This window comes from Eublepharis macularius, chromosome 12, assembly GCF_028583425.1.
Source record: "Eublepharis macularius isolate TG4126 chromosome 12, MPM_Emac_v1.0, whole genome shotgun sequence".
Taxonomy (NCBI): Eukaryota; Metazoa; Chordata; class Lepidosauria; order Squamata; family Eublepharidae; genus Eublepharis; species Eublepharis macularius.
The window spans coordinates 80325787-80348602 of record NC_072801.1 but is presented as its reverse complement, the minus strand read 5'-3'; the positions used below and the strand labels follow the sequence as shown (position 1 = coordinate 80348602).

The following is a 22816-nucleotide window of genomic DNA, read 5'->3' as shown; positions in this document are numbered from 1 at the left end:
CATCACAGGGTGTAGCCCTTGAGCATCCACTTTATATCCTAAATAGAGCACCTCTGGCTTCATAAAGAAACACTTGCTTCCCTTCAGTCTCTTTAAAACTTCTGCCAAATTTTGCAAGTTTCCCCATGATTAATATGTCACCCAAGTAAACAACTACATGAATCCCTTGAAATAATCCTTCCATATATGTATTTATTTATTTATTTATTTGGTGTAGTGGTTAAAAGCACAGGACTCTAATGTGGAGAGCTGGGTTTGATTCCCCGCTCCTCCGTTTGAAGCCAGCTGGGTGACCTTGGGGCAGTCACAGCTTCTCAGAGCTCTCTCAGCCCCACCCACCTCACAGGGAGATTGTTGTTGTGGAGATAATAATGACATACTTTGTAAACCGCTCTGAGTGGGTGTTAAGTCATCCTGAAGGGCAGTATAGAAATCGAATATTGTTGTTGTTATTGTTATTATTAATTTTTTAATTTAACTTCAAGCTTGCCCTCCCCGCAAGTGGGCTCAGGATGGGTTACAACAGTAAAACATAATTTACATTAAAAACTTCAATAAAATAACAGAATTCCTGTTACCTCCAGACAGCAACCTTATGCCCCATCCTTGCCAATAATACACAAAGGGGTGGGCAAAAAGGAGGGGGGGCTGGCCTTTCAGTCAGCTGTAACTCATGTGGGGGGTCAGATGATCTCTCTCTCTCTCTCACACACACACACACACACACACCCAACAGGTTGGGAGGCTTTCCGGGTGACTATTGGAATGGCCTCAACCATATGCCTGGTGGAACATCTCAGTCTTGCAGGTACGATAGAAGATCTTGGCAGGCCCACATATCCTCTGATAAGAGTGTTCCACCAGGCTGGAGCCAGGACTAAAAAGGCCCTGGCTCTGGTCGAGGCCAGTCTAGTCTCCCTGGGTCCCGGGACTACCAGTAGATGTTTGTTGGCTGATCTCAGCACTCTCCAGGGCACATATGGTGAGAGGCGGTCCCGTAGGTATGCCAGTCCCTATCTGCTAAGGGTGTTAAAGGTAAAAATCAACACCTTGAATTTTATCTGGAACTCCATGGGGAGCCAGTGCAGCTGCTGCAAGATGGGAGTAATATGCATCCTAAACGGAACACCAGTGAGGACACGTGCAGCAACATTCTTGACCCATTGTAATTTCCGTGTCCAACCCAAGGGAAGCCCTGTGTAAAGTAAGTTACAATAGTCCAATCTGGAGGTGACCGTTGCATGGATCACTGTCGTTAAGTCCTGAGTTGAAAAGTAGGGGGTAAGCTACCTGGCCTGCTGAAGATGGAAAAAAGCAGACCAGGCCACTGCTGTAGTCTGGGCCTCCATTGACAAGGAGGCATCCAGTGTCACTCCCAGACTCCTGATCGTCAGAGCAGGCAGCAGCGGCATCCCAAATCTAATGGCCCACGATCCAAGTACAGGACCTCTAACTTCGCAGGGTTCACCTTCAGTCGACTCTGCTTCACTCTGCTTCTTTGAAAGATCGCTGAGGCAGAAGAGACTCCAAAAGGTAAGTGATGATACCTGAAAAGACCTTTGGCATATTTATTGTAACTTGGTCCTTCGAGTCTTCATTTAGAACAAGTTGTTGATAGGGATGACTCATATCTAATTTTGTGAACAACCAACCTTCTGTTAATGCAGTAAAAAGATCTCTTTTGGGAATAGGGTATTGTTCCAGCTGTGCTACCCTGTTAACAGTCCATTTGTAATCTCCACCTATACATACTAAGCCATCCTGTTTTAACACGGGCAAAATTTAAGCTGCCCATTCTGAAAACTTTATAGGCTTTATAATACCTGCTTTTAATAATATTTCCAATTCCATTTCTACTTTTTGTTCCATAGCAAAAGAAACTGATCTAGGTTTAAAATAACGATGTACACTGTTTGGTTTTATATATATTCTTGCCACTACATCTTTCATAACATCTAATTCTTCCTGGGAAACTTGGTGCATAGATAAAATATCTTGCGAGAAAAATCCCTTCTCCAGGTTGAAACTGTTAAAGCTTAAGCCCAACTCAGCTAACTATCCCATTCCTAGTAAATTGGGGCCACTTCCTGAAGCCACTACCAGTGGTAACAGTTTTAAGTTTTACTCCTGTATATGTTCTCAATTTAATCGTACTGGGCTGCAATAAGGAGGTCTCCCTCTCCTTCCATAAAGCCTCAAATGAGGTTTGCCTCAGAAGAGTCACACTGCAACCTGTGTCCAGTTCAACGGACACCTTCTTGTTTACATCTAACATAATTCAAATAGGGTCCACCTTTGAATTTTTGTTCCAGTCCGATTGTAAATGGTACAGGCCAGATCCTCAGGCACACTGAGCAGGACTTCCATCTTCTACTGCCTGCACCCCATGAGTTAAGGATGGATGTTTCACATCACTTTGTGTCATAGATCGGCAGACTCTTCTAATGTGGCCAAAAAAGACCACAGTTGTAACAATTTGCATTTTTAAATTTACAGGCTATGGAGGCATGGAGTCTAATGCAAAGATAACAGCTGCCCCGACCTTTCTTTCTCTTTTCTGGTTCTTTGACAACTTTCAAAACACTTTCCGGCATCCCTGGCACAGGATCCTTCTCCTCCGGGTGTGGGGGTGGTGCCTGCAAGCCCTGTGCATTTTCAGTCGGGGATTCCATAGTTGGGGCCAACCTCAAAGTAGAATCAAAGATCAAGATGGATTCGGACCGCAGTCGCCTCTGGATTTCCTCATTCCCTCCACTGGCTAAGTGATCCCTTAACGTCTGTGTCTTTGTGGCACCACAATTGCAGTGCTGAGAGAGCAAATCCCCTATGGACTCCCCAGACTTTCTGGATCGTGAAATAAATGTAAAGTGCTCCACTATCTCATTAGGAGCAGAATTAAAGCAGTTCTTCAACAAATTTACTAACTCTCCAAAAGTCTGGCCACTGGGCTTTTCAGGCAGTGACAGATTTCTCATTAGCCTATAAGTGGAAGGCCCCACAAGCGTCGTTTGCAGTGAAAAAAAGTGTGATAATTTCACAGGATGCCTCTCAAGTCTGTTGCTGTGGATCCAACTGTGACCCGGTCACTGCAGCCCTTTTCTTCTCTCTTGGGGAATTATTTACAACCTCGACCAAAAGCAGAGAGACGGCCGCTTCTGGAGCCAGCCGTTTGCCCCGATGGGGCTTCGTCCAGCCCCTCCCCACGGGGCCGCCAGCTCTGCCTGCCACGAACGGGCCTTTGTCCCACTCTGGCTCGGCCAGCCTGCATTTCGAGCCAGCCCCCCATTTGCTGCAGGAGCCCTGGGGGGCCAAGACGGAAGGGCACGCAAAGCAGAACGCTGCCCCCTAGAGGCTGTGTGCACACATCACAACAGTACCTCTTTCAGTGACTGCCTTAGCTGTTGATTGTACTGTATTTTCACTTGTATTGTGTAATCCACTTTGGATCTCGGTGAGAAAGGCAGACAAATAAATATGGAAAAAAATCCCAAAGGCACTTTTCCAGGCTTTAAAAGCAAGAATGTGTTTCATCTGAGCCAAAGTTTTGCCAACAGCACCCTTTGATAGACCCCAAGACTGTCTCTGTGCATGTACTGAGTGCCTCTCAAAAGCTTACGCCTCCAAAATCTTGTTGGTCTCTAAGGTGCCACTGGACTCAAATCTTTCTGGAATTACCGGTTTTCCATGCCTCCAAGATAAGTTTCCATGAGAAAAAAGGAGACTGTACTGCATTATATCCTATAGAATTCCCTCCCTTCTTCTGATCCAGTTTCCCACACTGTCGATTGTAAGGAATTTCCCAACATGCAGCTGGCAAGCATAAGCAAATTAAAAATGTGTTTAATGTTTACCAGATAACCAATGGTTTAGTTGTGACATTAAAAAGCAAGTTTTAAATTGATCACACAGCTGTCAAAGTAAAGCAGCTGTTATATAGCTTTTGTGCCTGTAAGGGATACTTGACAGAGCTCATGGCAGTGGAGGGAACTGATCCAGCCGAGTGCTGATTCATAGCCCAAATACTAAGCCACTATGCTGCAGCAGCTGCCTGCTGGATGTTACCAGAACTGCTCTTTTAAATGGGGAAATTAGCTCAGCAGTCTGGAACTAAAATTAGCGCGGATCTAATCAACGTTTTCAGAGGTCCCGATTCCAGAAACTCTCGTGACAAAGAGGCAGACTACAAGTAGATTCAATAAACACGTGTATTTACTAATAGTGTGGCGTAAGCCTGAACTTGCACATACACACAAGGAAGCATACAAGAACTAGGAAATGCAGAGTAAGAAATACAGAGACGGTCGCATGAGCAGGTACCCACGATGATAAGGGCGATACTTACAATCCTGAAGCGGAGCAGAGACACGGCAGCGAGGTGGTCCAATGCCAGCACTGGATCCACAGAGAGACAGCAAGGGGGTCTGGATAGGAATGGCACGAGCACCATGCGGTCTGAGGGACCAGCTTAAATACCCCAAAACGCACCCTGGGGCTGGTGCTGTACTTGGTGGTTCTCACGGGTTAAAACAAAGGCTTTAATGGGTTACTGAATGTCTTGGATGGGCCACTTTAGGAATCTGATTGTGTTATAGTGACACCTCAGGAAGAGGGGACAAAGGAGGGAGGGGGAGATCCGAGCGTGCTGAATGGATGTTCCAGCGGAGAGGGCTTGTCCTGATGTCATCAGCTCTGGAATGCGGAGGCTTCTTTGAGATGCATTCTCTAAGTGCTTGGGATGGTCGGCACTTAGCTTCTTCTCCGGGGCGGCTCCTAAGATATGCAGAGCGGGGCGAGGTTCTCTTGCTGCGGACGTGGTGTGTCCGCTTCCCCGAAATGGCTTCCCAAAGCAGGCTTCTTCTCTAGGTCTTCTGGCTGCCTAAGAACATGGCTGCCGGCTGGGCATGGCTGCCAGCTGGCTAGCAGGCTGCCCGGTAGCGAGGGCAAGCTCGGTGACCGGCCCGTGGGAGGCTCCAGGCGGGAACTGGCCAGGGAGCGCCTGGCCAGGCTCGCTGGAGGTTTCCCCGGCAGGCACCCGGCTGCTAACAGCAGCTTGGGCCCAGATGAGGCAGGCTTCCATGGAGGCAGGAGGAACAGCAAGTGAAGCACAGTCCATAGCAGGGAACAGGCACGGTCCGTGGCGGATGGCAATGCAGGCACGGGGCACACGTGTAATAAAGTCCAAACACACACTGGGAGGTCCAGATTTAGGTCTGGGCAGGGCTGCCCAGGAAGAAAGTCCTTTGTGGAGTCATCCAGACATGGAATCAGGAAACTAACACAGTCTATTGCAGCAGCAAGGTAATTAGCAAGCAGGCAGGAAACTGACACGTGTATCAGAGCACACACGTGCAGGGCAATCTGGGTGTAGCAGTAAAACAGCAATGCAGGAAACTCTGGCACAGTCCATGGCAGGCCTTAGAGCAAGAGAGGGGGCCTACTTGGCAACATGGATCCCGAAGACAAAGCCTTAAGAATTCCTGCCAAGAAAAAAAGGAAGGGGCTAGCGCAAGCCTTTTAAAGAAAACACGCCAGCCTGTGACTTAAAACATTGATTGCTGAACATCAATTAGTTAACAAATCAATGAAACCAAGCAAGTATTCATTGTGCTGTATCCAAACCTTTTGAAAATTGATTCCTTTCCAAATCTAATTCAGATGAAACTCGCCAAGATTTGCATGTACAACTGGGTGTGTTGTACTCTGTAATAGGAAATAATGTAACATTAGTCTAGGTAACTGGCAAAAAGAAATGACTGCGAACGCAGGCATCGCTTCAGCATTAGCACTGACACACCACACCATGGGGTGGGGGTGGGGGGGGTCATGTTGAATAATCCCACGTTTTAGCCTGGGGAGTGCAGTTTGCCCGGAGGGGACCTGGCGAGTTCCTATCAAAAGGGAGAACAAGATTTGAACTGACAAAGTACTGATTTTTAGCTCAGTTACTGAAAATGACAGCAACTTTATTAGTTTTGAATGAATGAATGGAATGAATGAATGGGTCTAGTAAATCACTGTAGAAGAAAACAATAAGCCAGCAAGGCACAAACCATTAAAGTTATATAGGATTTTTAGTGTGGAAAGAACAGGACCTACTCTCGTACCACAACGTTTATTCACTGTTACCCTACAGTCACTGTGCCCCTGTGCTGCGCGAACAGACAACATTGGTATGGTTTCCCAGGAACTTATTTGGAGGAACAGCCCGTAGGTGTTCCATCATTACTGTTTAAGGTACCCCTCCTAAGCGATTTCGACACGGACTTAAAAGTATGGTGCTATTTTGACCGCTAAAATGTCATGTGAGAGTTTAGAGAGGTAAGGGGTGGGCAGGCCCGTCCACGCACCAGCCGCGTCGCAATCCTGCCAGTAGCAAAAGCGGCTTGTAAATAAAGCCGCAGAAAAGGGCAGCAGGGTGCGCCCCCTGGTGTCCATTAAGGAGAAATGCCAGATTCGGGTCCAGCAGCGTCCCAGAGACCAACCAGATTTGCAGGGCGTGAGCTTTCGAGACTCAAAGCTCCCTTCTTCAGACACAGATTGTGGGAAAAGGTAGGCGTCCAGGCAGAGGGTGGGAGGGGTATTGCAAATTAGATTGTCAGGAAGCTGGCTATGATACATGTTGTAATTAGCTTGACAGCACATGGGCGCAAAGTGGAAATCTGGTTGGTCTTTAAGGTGCTACTGGACCAGAATCTTGCATAGTATGGGTTTCTTTGAGCAGTCACGAAAAAAAGGGGAGATATCTCTCACAACCCAGTTGGCACCACAAAGTCTCAGTAATTTAATTCCAACTTCTTTATTCAGCCCTTCCTCCTGGACCAAGCAGGGGCACACTGGCGCCCCCTTTGCCACCACTGTTTCTTCTCCTCTGCCTGGTAAGCCTCCAGTCCCCAAGATATGGGGCAGCAGCAGAGAGGCAAGAGGGCAGTTTGCTCCAGAGTTGCCTGCCTGAGACCGCTCAACTGCAAAGAATGACCACTTCTCCATGCAAAGAATGAGCTGTGCCCCCCACCCCGCAAGCACTGCTCAAAACAGCAGGGGGGGGCTGGGTCGGAGGGGGCTCCTGCCCGCTGCCTTTCTGCTGAGTTGCATGCCCCCCACCTGTACCCCCTGGGAGCTGCCTGTACAAGGACTGCTCCAAGTGCAAGTCCCAAGTCAGGCAGAAAACTCGCCACCAAGACCTTTGGGGTGGTGAAAGGGGGGGCAGAGAGAAAAGGGAGGCGCCCCCCTCCTCCCAGAGCTGTCCTGAGCGAAATGGGCTTCCCCAGCAGCCTATCAAAGCCAAACCCCTTGCAGTGGAGCAAAGGAATTGGGGCCTGAGGCAGGTCTGTAAAGATCTGGGGCGATGCTGAGCCCCCCAGCCTGGGCCTCTGGGTATTTCCCCTTCTCCACAGAAGTCTGCCAGGCACCTGATCCTCCGCAGCTGCCGGAGGTGGAAGTGTGTGTGAGGGCTGAACTGTGAAAGCCGACACCGCCTGGCAGGGAGGGGGGACGCCCTGCCAGGCCTCCTCGAAATAGCCTCCCTCCTTGTGCTGCTCCCTCGGCCAGCCTCAGGCAGGGAGGGAGCCAGGGCTGCGATGGGGCTGGGGCTGGGGCTGCTGCTCTGCTGGGGGACTCTCGGTAGGGAAGGGCTGGGGGGTGCGTGTCGGGTCAGAGGATGGGAGGGGCTGCCTTTGGGTTTTCTCTCCTGGCACAGTCCTGAGAGGGGGTCTATCCCTCACATCCACCCCCCAGGGCTCCTGGAGGCCAACGAAGACACTCGCCTCTACAACAGACTTTTCGCTGACTACGACAAGAAGACACGGCCAGTGCGCAATGTGGAGGATGTGGTGGAAGTGTCCGTCAAGCTGACCCTTACCAACCTCATCTCACTGGTAAGGTGGCCCCCTCAGCCCCTTCCCTGCCCCCCCCCGGTGTGGCTTCCCAGTGGCCGCTCGGAGTCGTCTCTCGGGGTGGCAGCTGGTGGAAGAGCGGCTCGTGCCTCGTGCTGCTTGGCATTTTGTTTGTGTTTGGCCCATGAAGGTCTCTCGTTTGGTTGTGGCCAAATCCAGTTAGAGGCTGGCCTTTCTTTCGCAGAACGAGAAGGAAGAAACTCTCACGACCAACGTCTGGATCACACAAGCAAGTGCCACGCGGGGCTCTCGGCACAGCCTCCCTTGGGGGTCCTCTGGCTGAGCCCCACCCACCCTCTTTGCTTACAAACACAGGGGACAGAACCCTCCCCTCCCTGGTGGGCTGCGGGGTCCCCACCTGCTAGCTGGCATTCCAATTGAGAAGCCCCCCTCCCCAGGCGGAGGCGAGGCAGACAGAAGGGCTGCGTGACTGGGGGGTGGCCCGGGTTTCCCTTCCAGGCCTGGTCAACGCACTCTCCATTGCAGACGTGGACGGATTATCGCCTGGAGTATAACAGCAGTGACTTTGGTGGGATTTTAGCCCTCCAGGTCCCCGCAGACAAGGTTTGGCTACCAGACGTTGTCCTGGAGAACAAGTAAGTGGGGGGGGGGGCGGTCCAGAAAATGGGAGGCCCCTCCTAGCATACCTCCTGGGTCCAAAGGGCAGCCTCAGTGCCTCCTCTTCCCCTGGCAGCATCGATGGCCAGTTTGATGTGGCGTATTTCTCCAACGTTCTGATCTACCCTGGGGGGTCCATGTACTGGCTGCCCCCTGCCATCTTCCGAAGCACCTGCTCCATTGAGGTCACCTTTTTCCCGTTTGACTGGCAAAACTGTTCCCTCGTCTTCCGGTGAGAGTGCGGGGCCACAGCACAACTGCTTCTGGGCTGGGACTGGGCAGAGATAAGACGGCCGTGCTTCCCGAGGAAGCGGAGAAGAGGACCCTCCGTTGTGGCTGGGCCTGGAGCCTTAGCTGGCCAGTCAGCTGTGGGAGTTGATGCCAGACTGGGCTATCCCAGGTGGTGGAGCCCCAGACCTGCTGGGCTGCAGCCCGAGGTGGGTGACAGATCCTATTTCCAGACAGGGCGGAAAGGGAGAGAAAAGGAGGCTCCGGGACTTCCTTCCAAAGGGCTCGCAGGCATCTCTGCCACCACCTTCCCCGGGCTTCGGACTCCCTGGATTCGGCCTTCAAGCTGAATTAAAGGCATTTCTTTTTCAGTTCCGAAATGGGGCCCTCTTTATAACCCTTGCAAAGATTGCTCAACGGAGCACCACGCCAAGGAGTCGACTTTCCAAAGCCGCCATTTTCTCCGGGGGTGTGTGTGTGTGTGTGTGTGAATCTTGGTTGTTGGGAGATCAGTTGTAACCCCAGAAGCTCTCCAGGCCCCACCGGGAGGTTGGGAGCCCTACTAGGGAGGCTTCCAGCTGGGTCTCCTCTGTGCTTCTCTCTGAGCCCGAGAGGCACCAGTAGTGCCCTAGGCTGCCCTTGTGCCCTTCCTCTCCCGCAGGTCTCAGACATACAATGCCCGAGAGGTGCAGCTGACGTATTCCCTGGACGAAAGTGGAAACCCCATCCAAGAGGTTGACATTGACCCTGAAGCCTTCACAGGTAGGGCAGGGGTGGTGCTGTGGGGCCGGCTGGCCGAGGCCCCTCCCCTGCTCGGTGGGGGTCCATCTGTCTTAGCCCGGAAAGGAGGATTGCTTGGAAGCAGGTCTGACTGGGCAGGGAGTCCCTGGCACCCCTGGACAGCTGCCTGGCACATGCCTTCTCTCTCTCCACCCCCCCCCCCCCGCTCAGAGAATGGCGAGTGGGCGATCAAGCACCGCCCGGCCCGCAGTGTGCTGGCCCCCGTGTCCGGGATCGAGGCCCCTGGCTACTCGGAGATGCACTTCTTCCTCATCATCCAGCGCAAGCCGCTCTTCTACATCATCAACATCATCACCCCCTGCGTGCTCATCTCCTCCCTGGTGGTGCTGGTCTACTTCCTGCCTGCTCAGGGTGGGCCTCCCCTGGAGAGGGCTGGGCTGTCTGCAGGGTGGTGGGGGGCGCAGGGCTGGCAGGAGGGGGGGCTGCTGCAGGCCACACACGGACATGGGGGACGGGGCCAAGCAGCCGAAAGGAGAACCAGGGCTGGGGGAGAGGCAAGAGGACCACAATTGCCTGCTTTGCTTTTGCCATGCGGGGGGGGGGGGATTGAAATCTGTTGTGAGGGCTGCCAAAAGAAAGACCAAGAGTCCCTCCTGAGCAGAAGGCTGTATGGAGGGGCCTGCAGGGGAGGGCTGGGGGGGCAGGCATCCTGAGGTCCGGTGCCTGCCGAGGGTGAGCAGCTTGTGCCAGGGAAGTCCTGGGGGCCTCCAGTGCTTCAGCCTCAGCCATGTCTGTGCTCCACAGCCGGGGGGCAGAAGTGTACTGTGAGCATCTCGGTGCTGCTGGCCCAAACCGTCTTCCTGTTTCTGATTGCACAGAAGGTTCCGGAGACCTCGCTCAGTGTGCCCCTCATTGGCAAGTGAGGGCCCAGATTTCCCAGTTCTTGGGAGGGCACTTGGGACAGGGAGGAGGGAAGCTGAAGGGTGGCAAAGAGCAGAGGGCCCAGGACGCCTGGGTTCTCCGGGGGTGTAAGGGGTTGCCTGCCCACTAGGCATCCCCAGAAAATTGCCAACCACCACAGAATCGGCAAGGCTGTTCCCTCTTTCCCTCCCTTTGTGGGGAGCTCGCACGGGCTTTGCACCTCAGCTGACCACAGGTGGGCAGGCAGTGGCTTCCTGCTGTGATGCACGGGGCAGGAAACGGGCAGCGAAGGCGGGCAGCAGAGGCACAGAGGACAGGGGGTGTCTTCACGCCTCCCTGTGGTGCTGGCCCTGAAAGTAGGGTGTAGTAGTGGGCAAAAGAGGGCCCAGGCTCCCAGTGCCAAGCCGGTTGCAATGACGATGGATCCTAGTGGTTAGAGTGGGTACGAGGGATGGGTGAGGATGCCTGCCTTCCATATCTGGGAGAAAAGGGGGGCGGTCTGGCTTGGTGCCCCACTCCTACTGCTCTCCTTCTGGCGGCAGGTACTTGATCTTTGTGATGGTCGTGGCCACACTCATCGTCACCAACTGCGTGATTGTGCTGAACATCGCCCTACGCTCGCCCAGCACCCACGTCATGTCAGAGCGCCTCAAACATGTGAGGAGGGCAGGGGGCAGGGGGCGAGCCTCCACCTCTGTGGGGGAGCCTTTTCTCAGAAGGCTTGTGAAACAGGTGTGACTGGTCTGAAATGAAGCGCTGCATACATTTGAAGATGGGAACATCTTTAAATTTTGAGTGAATTGTGATTTTTAAAAAACTTACTGTTTGCAGTTGTATTCGACATTATCTCTTACTCTTACGTTAGTGAACATGCAAAGTTCAGGTTCCTGAGTAAGACGGATGAGATTTGCAGATCAGTACAGCTGATAGCAAGAGCAACTAGAAATCTCAAAAAGAACGCAGATAACTGACCACCCCGTGGCGCAGAGTGGTAAGCGGCAGGACTGCAGCCTAAGCTCTGCTCACGACCTGAGTTCGGTCCTGGCCGAAGCTGGGTTCAGGTAGCCGGCTCAAGGTTGACTCAGCCATCCATCCTTCTGAGGTCGGTAAAATGAGTACCCAGTTCCCTGGGGGTAAAGTGTAGATGACTGGGGAAGGCAATGGCAAACCACTCTGTTAAAAGTCTGCCAAGAAAATGTCATGATGTGACGTCCCCCGCATGGGTCCGTAATGGCTCGATGCTTGCACCGTACCTAACTGATCACCCATTCTTTAAAATCTGGGGCTGGGCTGCAAATCAGAACTGCACTGGTTCGACTCCCACGACAGCCGCAAGCTGAGCAGATGGCCCCCGCTGTCCCCCCCAGCTGTATTGTGGGGACAAACACAACACTGACCTTGCGCACTGCTCTGTGTGGGGCACTCTTCTGTCCAGAAGAGCAGGACATAAGCAGTTACGATTACGGCTATAACATTCCCTTCCAAATGGGCTCCTTTCTTTGTGCCTGCAAAAGTTTCTCCTTATTTGAGCTCACGGTTGGAGTGCTGATGTGGTTTCCATGACTCACCTTCAGTCTGTCGGTTAAGAAAAATTGTGTGGAAACACACAGGATAATCAGATGTGGAGGCACGGTGCTGTCTGGAGCCACGTTGGTGCTCTTGGGTAGCCTCGACCCTCACGGCTTCCCCTCCCCTTCCCACCAGGTGTTCTTGGAGGTTCTTCCACGGTACTTGGGCGCCACCTTGGAACCGGCAGGCGAGGACCCTTGGGACGCCACCCAGGTGCGTCGCCGTAGCTCCTTTGGGATCATGTTGAAGGCAGAAGAATACATCCTGAAGAAGCCCCGCAGCGAGATTCTCTTTGAGCGCCAGGGGCAGCGGCATGGGCTGCAACGGCGACCCGGCTACCAGATGCCTTGTGAGGATACCGATGGGGCAGGAGACCGTCTGCAGGCAGTGGGGCCAGGCAGGGAGGTGGGCCTATGAGGGGCGGCTGCATTTTTATCTTTGTAGCCATAGGAGCCAGAGGTCGTGGGTTGTCCCTGGTCACCTGGGTGCATAATGCAGAGACTGTTCATGGACAACGAGAATGGATCATCATCCAGTCAGCACTGAAAAGGGGGCGTTAGAGGCCAGAAGTTCTGAGCCACAGCATTCCTGGCGGAAGGCTGTCTGGGTTCTGCCTGAAGACCTCCAGCAAGAGAAAGGCCCCACACACAATGGGCTCCATTGTCCAATCACTCTTGGGAATTTTCTTCAAGTGTGCCTCCTGAAACTCAAGCAGCAGCGAACAAATCTTGGCCCTCTTCCCTAGGACAGCCCTGCAGGGAGTTGAAAAGTGCAGCCAGGTCTCCCCTTCAACAGGAGCCCTTTAAGCAGCCTTCACAACTGGGCCCAGCTGGCTGCCCGATTCATTTCTTCCGCTGCTTCTCCAACTCTGCCCGGTGGCTGTGCTGGAAATGGTTTCCCAGCAGGGGACTGGAAACATCCCTTCAGGCAGCAAAAATTGTCACCTTTTTAGCAGGGTATTCGGTCCTCCCCCAGTCCCGAATAGGAGGTCGGGGGGGGGAGGGGTGGCAATCCTTGCCCGAGAGTCTTTCTCCTTCAGGCCGCTCCCCGCCTCTGAGATCCCTGGCACTGAATGCGGAGGCCTGGTGTGGGGTGCCGAGGAGAGTTTGGCCATCTGTCTGGTGCACCGACCACCTAGCGCACCAGCAGACACCCTGTCGCGCCTGCCAGAGGTGGTAGCGGGGTGGGCCTTGGAGTACTCCAGACTGATGGTGTTGGGGGACTTCAACATCCATGTCGATGATGCCTCCTCTGTGCAGGCTGCGGACCTGGGGTCTTCCATGGCAGCACTGGGACTCTCCCAGTTTGTGTCGAGCCCTACACATCAAGCAGGCCACACCCTAGATTTAATCTTCGGGATGGGGTTGAATGTGGATCTGGAAGTGGTTAAAACGGTGCCATGGTCAGACCACTTGGTTTTAAGTCACGGCAGGGGATACCACCCCCCCTCGCAAGGGCGGTGAGCTGATTTATGCTCGCCTGCGGAGACTTATGGACCCAATTGGGTTCCAGAATGCTTTGCAGGATCCAGTGCTCCACGGTGGTTCATTAGATGAGCTGGTGGAGGACTGGCAGTGCCGGCTCTCTGAAGCCATCGACGAAATTGCCCCCCCCCGTCACCCTCTTTGCCCCCGTGCAAGACGGGCTCCCTGGTATACAGAGGAGCTCTGGCAGAAGCGGGAGCTAAGACGGCTTGAGTGAGTGCGGCGACGATCTCAGGACGAAGAGGCAAGATCGTCTTATAGGATGTTTATGAAAGTCTATGAGGTGGCGGTGAAGGCAGTGAAGAAAGAGTTTTATGCAGTCTCAATCGCGTCAGCTAGCTCACGCCCGGCAAAATTGTTTAATGTGGTTCGCCCATTGGTCTCCTTGCCAGAGGGAGGCCATCAAATTTTGAATTCGGATATTAGCTGTGAGGCTTTTGGGAGCTTTTTTGCTGATAAAATCTTGTCTCTCCGCCACGACTTGCCAGCCACAGTTGATTCAGTGAATGAGCTAGAGACCCCTTGGCCGCCTTCGGGGCCAATATTTGATCATTTCAGCCCACTCTCTGGGGAGGAGATTGACCGGACCCTGCGATCAGTTAGGCCCACCACATGTCCCTTGGACCCATGCCCATCGTGACTGGTAAAGGCCAGTGCCGAGGGGCTGCAGTCCTCGCTGGAGGCCATTGTTAACCTATCCTTGGGCTCCGGGGGTTTTCCTGGGCCATTAAAGGAAGCTGTGGTGAGGCCTCTTGTAAAGAAACCATCGCTGGACCCCACTGACCTGGTCAATTACCACCCGGTTTCGACCCTCCCATTTCTGGGAAAGGTGATTGAGCAGAGCAGGCGGTGGTGGAACAGCTGCAGGGCTTCCTGGAGGAGGTCTCGGCCCTAGACCCCTTCCGGTCCGGGTTCTGTCTGGGACACGGGATGGAGACGTTGCTGGTCGCCCTCACAGACGATCTTCGTAGACATCTGGATCGAGGTGGCTCAGAGCTGCTGATATTATTGGATCTGTCGGCAGCGTTCGATACAGTCGATTACGATCTTCTGACTCACCACCTCGCCGATGCGGGGATACGAGGGACTGCCTTGCAGTGGCTTGTCTCTTTTCTCCATGGTCGGGGACAGAGGGTGGCGCTTGGGGAGAAATTGTCATCCCGCCACCCTTTGGTGTGTGGGGTCCCACAGGGAGTAATACTCTCCCCATTATTGTTTAACATCTATATGCGCCCACTTGCCCAGTTAGTGCAAAGGTTCGGACTTGAGTGTCATCAATATGCAGATGACACCCAGTTGTATCTGATGATGGACAGCTGTCCTGGCTCAGCCCCAGACTGGTTGGTTGAAGCAGAGTTGGTTGAAACTGAACCCGATGAAGACGAAGCCACAGGGGATTAGGTTCAGGACCCCGGCTCCTGGCCCTCTATGGGGCGCCATTAGTGCCAGTTCCGAGGGTTAAGAGCCATGGGGTGATCTTGGATGCCTCCCTGAAAATGGAGGCACAGGTCTCAGCGGTTGTCAGGTCCTATTTTTTCCATCTGTGGCAGACCAGACAACCGTCAACCCGTGACTTAACTACAGTGATCCAAGCAATGGTCATCTCTAGGCTAGATTACTGTAACTCGCTCCACATGGGGCTGCCCTTGAGCCTGACCCGGAGATTACAACTGGTACAAAATGCAGCGGCACGTGTTATTACGAGTGCCAAATAAGGCGCATATAACACCGTTCTTACGTGAGCTGCATTGGTTGCCAGTGGAGTACCGGATCAGATTCAAGGTTCTGGTATTGACCTATAAGGCCCTGTGCCAACTGGGACTAGCGTATCTATGGGGCTGTCTCTCCCCATATATTCCCCAGAGGACACTCCTATCAGGGGACAAACAGCTGTTGGTGGTCCCCGGCCCCAAGGAGGCCCGCCTAGCCTCGACTAGAGCCAGGGCCTTTTTGGTCTTGGCTCCCACCTGGTGGAACGCTCTGTCTGCTGAAATCAGGGCCCAGCAGGACCTACTATCTTTTTGCCGGGCGTGCAAGACAGAGTTGTTCCGCCAGACATATGGCTGAGGCTGGGCCTCCACCAGCCTGGAAAAAAGGGGGTGTATAAATCTTAACTCTCCCCGCTGTGAAGGCTGTCCACCATCCCGTTTTAAATGTGTTGTTTTTAATGAACATGAATTTTTAATTGTATTTTTAATATGTTGTTATCCGCCCTGAGCCTGCTCACGGGGAGGGTGGAATACAAATGTGAAATAAAGTGGCTGGCAGCAAGTATCTGAACTTTGCTGAGGCAAACTCCACAATGTCCCAGAGAAAGACTTCCCTAGGCCATATCCACTGCACCAAGCTGGGGGACTTTCCACAAACGTGGCTTTATTCCATTAGGCTTTGAACAGAAAAGGCCGCCCCTTCACTGGCAGCAGCTGTGTGGACCCCACGGAGCCACCCTAAGCCACTGCCTGAGCGCCCGAGAGGAGCTGGTCAGCATCACACTGCTGACAAACAGGACCCGTATTGCGGGAGGAACGAGAGGGCAGCTCCCCTGGAGCTCGAGGTGGAGGAGCTGCAAGGAATGGCCACAAAGGAAGACGTTGGGATGGGTGCGCGCGTGTGTGGAAACACTAACGGGTAATCTGAAGCTACTCGAGGAATCCTTGTTCTGAATTGCCGAGGAGCAAGGCGAATTACCTGTGTTTTTAAATGAATACATTTTACATTTTCACCAAGTAACCGACTTCCAAAGATCTGTGGGTCAAGACTTTGGGGCTCCCGGGGAAGGAGAGCACGCGTGTGTTGCAGGGAGTGATCGCAGGCTGGGCTGGGGATACAGAAACGGCCTATTTTTAGTTTGTGCTTGTCTCTGCCCCCCCCCCCCCCCGCAGACAGGCTGGACGTGCAAATGACCAGCGCCTTGTACAAGAACCTGGCAAACGTGGCCCCAGAAATCAAGGAGTGCGTGGATGCCTGCAACTTCGTAACAGACGGCACCAAGGACCAAAATGCCGCCAGCGCGGTAAGTCTGAAGCCACGGCTGGTGCCTCCCGCGGGGACAATCAGACCCGCCTGCCCCGTTACAGCGAGTGCCCAAAGCCAGCCGCCCTGATGCCGCATCTTGCTCTCCCTGCAGGAGATGGAGAACTGGGTGCTGATTGGGCAGGTGATAGACAAGCTCTGCTTCTGGGCTGCCATCTTGCTGTTCACCGCTGGGACTCTCGCCATCTTTCTAATGGGGTATCTCAACACTGTGCCCGACACCCCCTTTCCAGTGCAGGCAGAACAGTAGGGCAGCATCTTCTCCGGCGAGCAGGAAGAGGGGCTCACGCGGTGCCCCCCAAGTCTCCCTAACTGCCCCAGTATGGAAGAGACAGGGGCTTCCAAACTCGAGCACAACCAGCTGGAGGCTCAAAGCATTTCTGCAAATCTGCCCCACCTGAAGAATTCTATGAGATCCAAATACTTGCAAGTGCTGCTGACATCTAATTGGGCCTAATAAAGGACACGATGTGAACCCCCCTCCTCCATTTTTCCTGCTTTGACCTAAGCGCATTCAACCGGGGCTGGCTGTCAGCCTAGCGGCCTTGGTTACTATCCAGCAAGGGTGGGAGGATTCTGGAGCCTCCTACAATCTTGTCTCGCACCTGCAGAGGCTCATAGTGGAAACCGCAGCCTCTTCCGCAGCTGATCTGTTGCTGCAGGATAGGTAGAGGAGCATTCAATTAGGATCTTCTTGCCCCTAGGATGGAGGGCCCTGGTTCCCCAAAGCGACAGCCATGCAGGCTCCAACCTCTCCCCCTTCCTCCACAACTAGGAGAATGAGCCTGACCGCTTCCTTCCTACACCAGCTTCCCCACACACAGTACACTGCCCTGTGGAGCCACACACACAACGCTCCCTGTTGGCTTTTCCTGTGCCTACAAAGCAGCTGCCACGGGCATCAACTGGCACCAGCACAGTTCTGTCCCACCAAGAGCAGCTCTAGATATCCTGGTGGGAAAGAAAAGGCCCAGGTGGCAAGGAGGGAAGAGGCAACCTCTAATCCCACGAGAGGCCAGTAAAGACACGGAGGGGATGGAAAACCTGGGGGGCTTTGGCGGACCAAGGAATTGCTAATGGAAGATGGGGACATGCTAGAGAAGCTGAACAGATTCTTCGCAACCTTTTCACTGTGGAAAGTGTGTGGCACATACCCAGGCCACAGCCACTGTTTTCATGGAGTGTGGAGAGAGCCTGGGGTGACAAGGTGAAGTTCTCGATGGAAAAGGCCACTGCAGAGCAGACCTAGGGAAAGTATACAAGAGAGCAGCCAAGATCCTGAGGGGGCCAGAGCACCTTTCCGATGAAGAAAGGCTGAAGGCTCTGGACAAAGGGTTATAAAATTATGCACAGGGCAGACAGAGCCGACAAAGACAGCTTTTCCTCCCCCCCCCCCCCGAATCCTGGAACTTGGGGGCACCCAATGCAAGTGCCAGGCAGCAAACTCAAAGACAGACAAAAGGAAACGCTTGACTCAACGAGCGATTAAAATGTGGACTTGGCCAGCAGAGGAAGCAGCGATGACTAGAGGCACAGAAAGGGGGTATTCAAAGGGGGGTGAAATTCATGGAAGACAGGTCTGGCGGTCACAACTGGCCATAGTGACTAAAGGGAGCCTCCACTTTCAGAGGCAGTCCACCCCTGAATACCATTGCCAAGAGGCAACATCAGAGGAAGGCCTTGGCCTCCACGCTAGAGTAGCTGACTGGCCACTGTGTGGTACTGGACGGCACGCTGGTCTGATGCAGCAGGGCTCTTATGAGCTGGTCCTAGCCCCGGAACAGGAGAAGATTTGTATCTGCGGCTTCGCTGTTGGCGCTGCGGCTCTGATGAACAAGCCTGGCGGAAGCTGCGGAACAAGAAAGCCTTTCCGCAACAGCCATGGTGCTCTGCCCTCAGGCAGGCCGTCTCCCAAGCCTATTCCCACCAAACCTACTCGGGGCCAGCTGTCCCCTCCCTTCCAGGACTGACCAGGGCTGCTCCTCCGGCCTCCTGGATCCTTCTGCCTGCCCACCCTCACCCCCACCCCCCTAGCCCTTAAAAGGGTCTCAAGTTTCTCAGCAGCAAGATCCACCCCCCCCCAGCCAGACCATCAGGGCAAGGCAATTCTTCCTGACTGGGAACCTGTTGAGAAATCAGCCCCCCCCCGCCCCTTCATGTTGAAACCAGAGTGGCATGGCTGGAAGTAGGAGCCTGTTCTTGTCGGATGTGGGGGACGCTTTCTGTAGCACCAAAAACACGCCAGGCAGTGTCAGCTCCTCCGTCCCCACGTGCTCTTGCTGCGACGCCTGGCCAGAACCCACCCCTGGCCCTCTTCCCCATTCTGGCACAGCCCGACCAGGTCCTCCTCACGGGAGTTCAGAAGACACAGCGAGGAACCGGCCCAGGAGGAGAAGAGGCCCCTCCCTCAGAGTCCACCCGCTTTCACCAGGTTGCACTCCGCCTCCCCAGGGCGCAGACGACAGCTACAGCTTATCAGAGCTTCAGGGGCCCAGAGCCCCACACCTGCCGGCATCAGGGCTCTTCCAACAGCCCACCCAGAAGGACTTCTGCGCAGACTCAGTTTAAGACCATGATTTGATTTACTAAGTTCCAAGCCAAGTGGGGGAAGGAACAGCCAGGGGCTGGCCTGGGGGCTACACAAAGGGAGGCAGTCCAGTTAGAGGAAGTGCGCGCCCCACAGAAGCCCCTGGCCCTCTCTCCCCAAGCAAATAAATTAACGTAGCTCTCCCCCTCCCCACACCTTTCCTCCACATGATTGGCTGGATGCAAGAGGCCACGGCAGGCACGTGGAGGGATGCACGGTGTGGGGAGGGGGCTTCTGGCCCTGCCCTCTCCTCCCTGCCTAGCGGGCAGGCCTCAGTTCCTCCACTCAGGCACCGAGAAAGAACCTCTGGTAAAACTTGTTCATCTGCTCCAAGAAGATGAAGGTGAGGACTGTGTGAGGGCCCAGGCGGGCGTAGTAGGGGGTGAAGCCTTTCCACAGGCTGAAGAAGCCTTCGTAGCGGACCACCTTCACCAGCACGTCCTGCAAAGCCAGGCCAGAGAGAGCTTCCACACCCAGGCGCTGCAAAGGCCCAGCCAGCCCCCCCCCCCCGGCCCCACCACACACATCTCGCAGTCGCTGGGGTGACAAACAGCTGAGGAGACCCGACAGGGCCTCCTGGGTCTGACCCTGCCCAGCAGGAGGCTCGGCTGTCGCATGTCAGGAGGTCAGCCGGACCTTTGCTCTTCCCCCCTCCCCACCACCTGCTCAGGAGGAAGGAGCTGCAGAGCAGGGGGGGAGCCATCTCCCCCAGAAGCCTTCCGCAGTGCCCCTTTCCGCAAGGGAGGTGGTCTTCCACTCCCGGGAGGCCTTTCCCCCTTCGTTCAGCCAGCCGAGATCTACTGCCAGTGCTCACCGGGGTGGGGGTTGTAAAGGCAAGGGAACCCAGGCACCTCTGAGCCCCCCCCCGGAAGTCCTGGCCAGCCCCTCCTCCGGCTTCAGCCTGATCGCCGGGAACTTCATTCAGTTCCACAGCACTCCAACTTGCACGGCCACCCAATGCCCAGCCCACACTCACCAGCCCATTCCGATACTCCGGCTTCCCATCAATCATCCGCATATTCTGAATCCTGAAGCCACACAGAAGCATAAACAGACGAACACAATTTTTGGTGAGAAAAGCTGGAACAGGCTCTCAGGACCCCACCCCCCGTGCCATGGGTCCAGCCTTGCGAAGCCTGAAGAAAGGGTGGCTTCCTGCCCGCTCCCCAAATACAAGCGTAGGTTCCTTTGGGCAGTCAGGAAAGCTGCCCCTTCAGGTTCCTCAAAAGCCGGGCTAGGGAAAGAGTGGAAGGAGCCCCGCCCCTGCCCCTTGTGCCAGGAGAGCTGCACTTTCTCTGCTCTGCCTTCTCCCAGGGCCACTTCCTGCCTTTGCACAGTACCCCCCCCCCCCGCCCCCGGTTTGGTGTAGTGCAGGACTCTAATCTGGAGAGCTGGGTTTGATTCCCCGCCACTTGGAGCCAGCTGGGTGACCTTGGGCTAGTCACAGTTCTCTGGAGCTCTCTCAGCCCCACCCACCTCACAGGGTGTTTTGTTCTGGGGATAACAACAACATACTTTGTAAACCGCTTTGAGTGGGTGTTAAGTTGTCCCGAAGAGCAGCATACGAATTGAATATTATTATTATTACATCTGCACTTGCCTTGTCTTGGCGATGTCCACTGGCATGGAGGCAGCTGTCGTCACCAAACCGCTGATCATGCTGGCACAAAAGTGGCACAAGATATTGTCTCGAAAATAACCTGTAAACGACCAAAAGAAAACTGAACTACAGAGAACATATTCAGAACGATGACACAGCCAGCTAAAACAAAAAGCACAAAAATATGGTGGCTGGCGAGGAGGGATCAGCGTCCTTGCAGCAGGAGTGTGAGAACGGACTTCCGTCCGAGGCGTGGAAAAGTCCCTTCCCCCGGCCCACACAACTTACCCGAGTCCAGCAAGAACTGCTTGGCCTGGGAGTACGAGGCCAGCTGGGCTGCATTAACCACCACTGCCCGAGCCATGGTGGGCACGCACCCCTGGGGCGGAAACAAGCAAGGCAAAAGAGAGCCACCATCAGGAGGAGGGCAGCCTGCTCCACCTGCCCCAGAAGAGCGCTCTTGTCCCAAAAGAAACTGGGCAAGCTCCTAAAGCTGCTGCCACAGGGAGCAGATGCCCTGACCCCATGGCACCCTCTGCCCCCTCCACATGCCAAGCCAGGGGAGCAAGAGGCAGCAACGAGCTCCCGAAGGGCCCCACGCTGGTTCCTGCTTGTCAACTGAAGCCGGGATCCAGCTAACGACCCACCCTCAGTGAGAGCCAGGTGTTTGTTCTGGTGGTGTGTGTGGGGGGGGGGGGGTGGCCTGCTGTTTCAAAAGGCTTCCTGGGCATGGCTCTGCCAGCCCCCCCCCATCTCCAGCCTCTTGAGCCCCCACGAGCCCCAGGCACGTACTCTCCAGAGCGTGGGCACGCCCTCCTCGCGGGTGATCCTCAGCAGAGCATTGAAGACATTTGTATACCCTCTCCTTTGGTCAGCGGGCAGCCTGGAAGAGAGGCACCGGCAGGTGCAGCATAAGGAGAGATGGGGCTCAGACCTGCCAGCAGCCCTGCCTTGGGGTCCCTGGCCACGCCACATTTCCCCACTGCCGTGCCCTCACCCACCAACCTGCCATCCGCCGTCATTCGGATGAGTGCCACCTCAGCAGGAGTGCCTACGAAGGCTCCGACAGCACCCGCTGTCATGCCAATCAATGCCTTCATGAAGAAGTTGGGGGGGCGGCCATCCTCTCCTGTCAGCTTCTCAAAGAGGATGGTGTAGATGCCTAAGCGGGTGGTGGTGTACGTGGCCTGGCGCAGGAGACCAGCAGACAGCCTGCCACAAGAGCCATGTTGGTCAGACCCCAATTGCCATGCCATGCCATGCCCCTTCCCCCACACCAGCCCCCAAGCAAGCGCTGGGCTAGGAGTCAGCAGCCAAGCCCCAGAACTGAACTCAGGCCTCGGACCCTCCTATCAACAGGCAGCTCAAGGGAGTGGGGAGCAGAAGAGCACCTCGGCTGCAGCCAGGCAACCCCGAGGGCGAGAGGAACCTTTGGCCGGCAGACAAGCCGCCCTAAACTTTGCTCCTTGGCTCACAGCAACTGTCTGCCGGGAAGGCGGCGGGCGCTTCGCATGACGGACCAGCGCCACGTTCCCCCGCTGCCGCCTTTCGGTTCTGCCCGCTCGTGAGCCCGCGGCTTGTGGGAGTGGGGCGGGGGCCGTGCCCAGGAGGAGGGTCCCTACCCGGTGTAGATGCCGCGCACGCCCTCCTGGCGCAGGATGCTGCCCACGGCGTGGAAGCTGGTCTTGTACTCTTTGGTCTTGGCCCCCTCGCCGCTCAGCTGCATGCGGTTCTTCACCAGGTCCAGGGGCTGCACGAACACAGTGGCGGCCATGCTGGGGAGAGAAAGAGGCGGAGGCTCGTCCCGCGCCCGGGCAGGAGGCGGCGGGCAGGGGCGGGAGCGCGCCAGGCGGCGGGCCGAGGCGAGCCGGCAGGTGCGCGGTCACGTGCCCGGGAGCCCCCCGGCCCGCGCGCCCGCTACCCGCGCGCCCTTGCGGGCGGGCCCTGAGGCGGCGCTCTTACCCGGCCAGGCCCCCGAACAGGAACTTGACGGACTTGGGGGAGGTCTTGGGCTTCCCCGCCGCCATCGCCGCCCCCCCGGGCCCGGGCCCCGCCGCCGCCGCCATGACGGCTCCGCTGCGCTGCGCCGGCGCCAAGGTGACTCCGGACCGGCCGAGGGGGCGGAACCGGAGTTGCGCGCGCA

The 22816-nt window shown here is 55.2% G+C and overlaps 2 protein-coding genes across 4 annotated transcripts; one reads left to right on the top strand and one right to left on the bottom strand.

The window, feature by feature from the left end:
* Nucleotides 1-7540: 7540 nt before the first annotated feature.
* On the top strand, nucleotides 7541-16961 carry CHRNE (cholinergic receptor nicotinic epsilon subunit). Of its 3 annotated transcripts, none has more exons than XM_054995141.1 (13): nucleotides 7541-7620; nucleotides 7735-7874; nucleotides 8077-8121; nucleotides 8379-8488; nucleotides 8587-8742; nucleotides 9400-9500; nucleotides 9690-9890; nucleotides 10358-10394; nucleotides 10943-11057; nucleotides 12105-12318; nucleotides 15839-16081; nucleotides 16336-16466; nucleotides 16581-16961. In XM_054995141.1, the coding sequence occupies exons 1-13, from the start codon at nucleotides 7578-7580 to the stop codon at nucleotides 16734-16736; spliced, it is 1692 nt and encodes a 563-aa protein (XP_054851116.1). In that variant the 5' UTR covers nucleotides 7541-7577; the 3' UTR covers nucleotides 16737-16961. The 3 variants fall into 3 exon arrangements, with proteins under 3 accessions (XP_054851116.1, XP_054851115.1, XP_054851117.1); XM_054995140.1 differs by having other exon boundaries at nucleotides 10284-10398; XM_054995142.1 differs by lacking the exon at nucleotides 15839-16081 and having other exon boundaries at nucleotides 10284-10398.
* A 2088-nt stretch (nucleotides 16962-19049) lies between these two features.
* SLC25A11 (solute carrier family 25 member 11) lies at nucleotides 19050-22810 on the bottom strand. Its single transcript, XM_054995187.1, has 8 exons — nucleotides 22636-22810; nucleotides 22296-22448; nucleotides 21679-21885; nucleotides 21466-21556; nucleotides 20962-21052; nucleotides 20674-20773; nucleotides 20050-20101; nucleotides 19050-19514 (listed from the first exon to the last, which is right to left on the bottom strand). Exons 1-8 carry the CDS (start codon nucleotides 22737-22739, stop codon nucleotides 19359-19361), a joined length of 954 nt encoding a protein of 317 aa, XP_054851162.1. The 5' UTR covers nucleotides 22740-22810; the 3' UTR covers nucleotides 19050-19358.
* Between the last annotated feature and the right edge of the window lie 6 nt (nucleotides 22811-22816).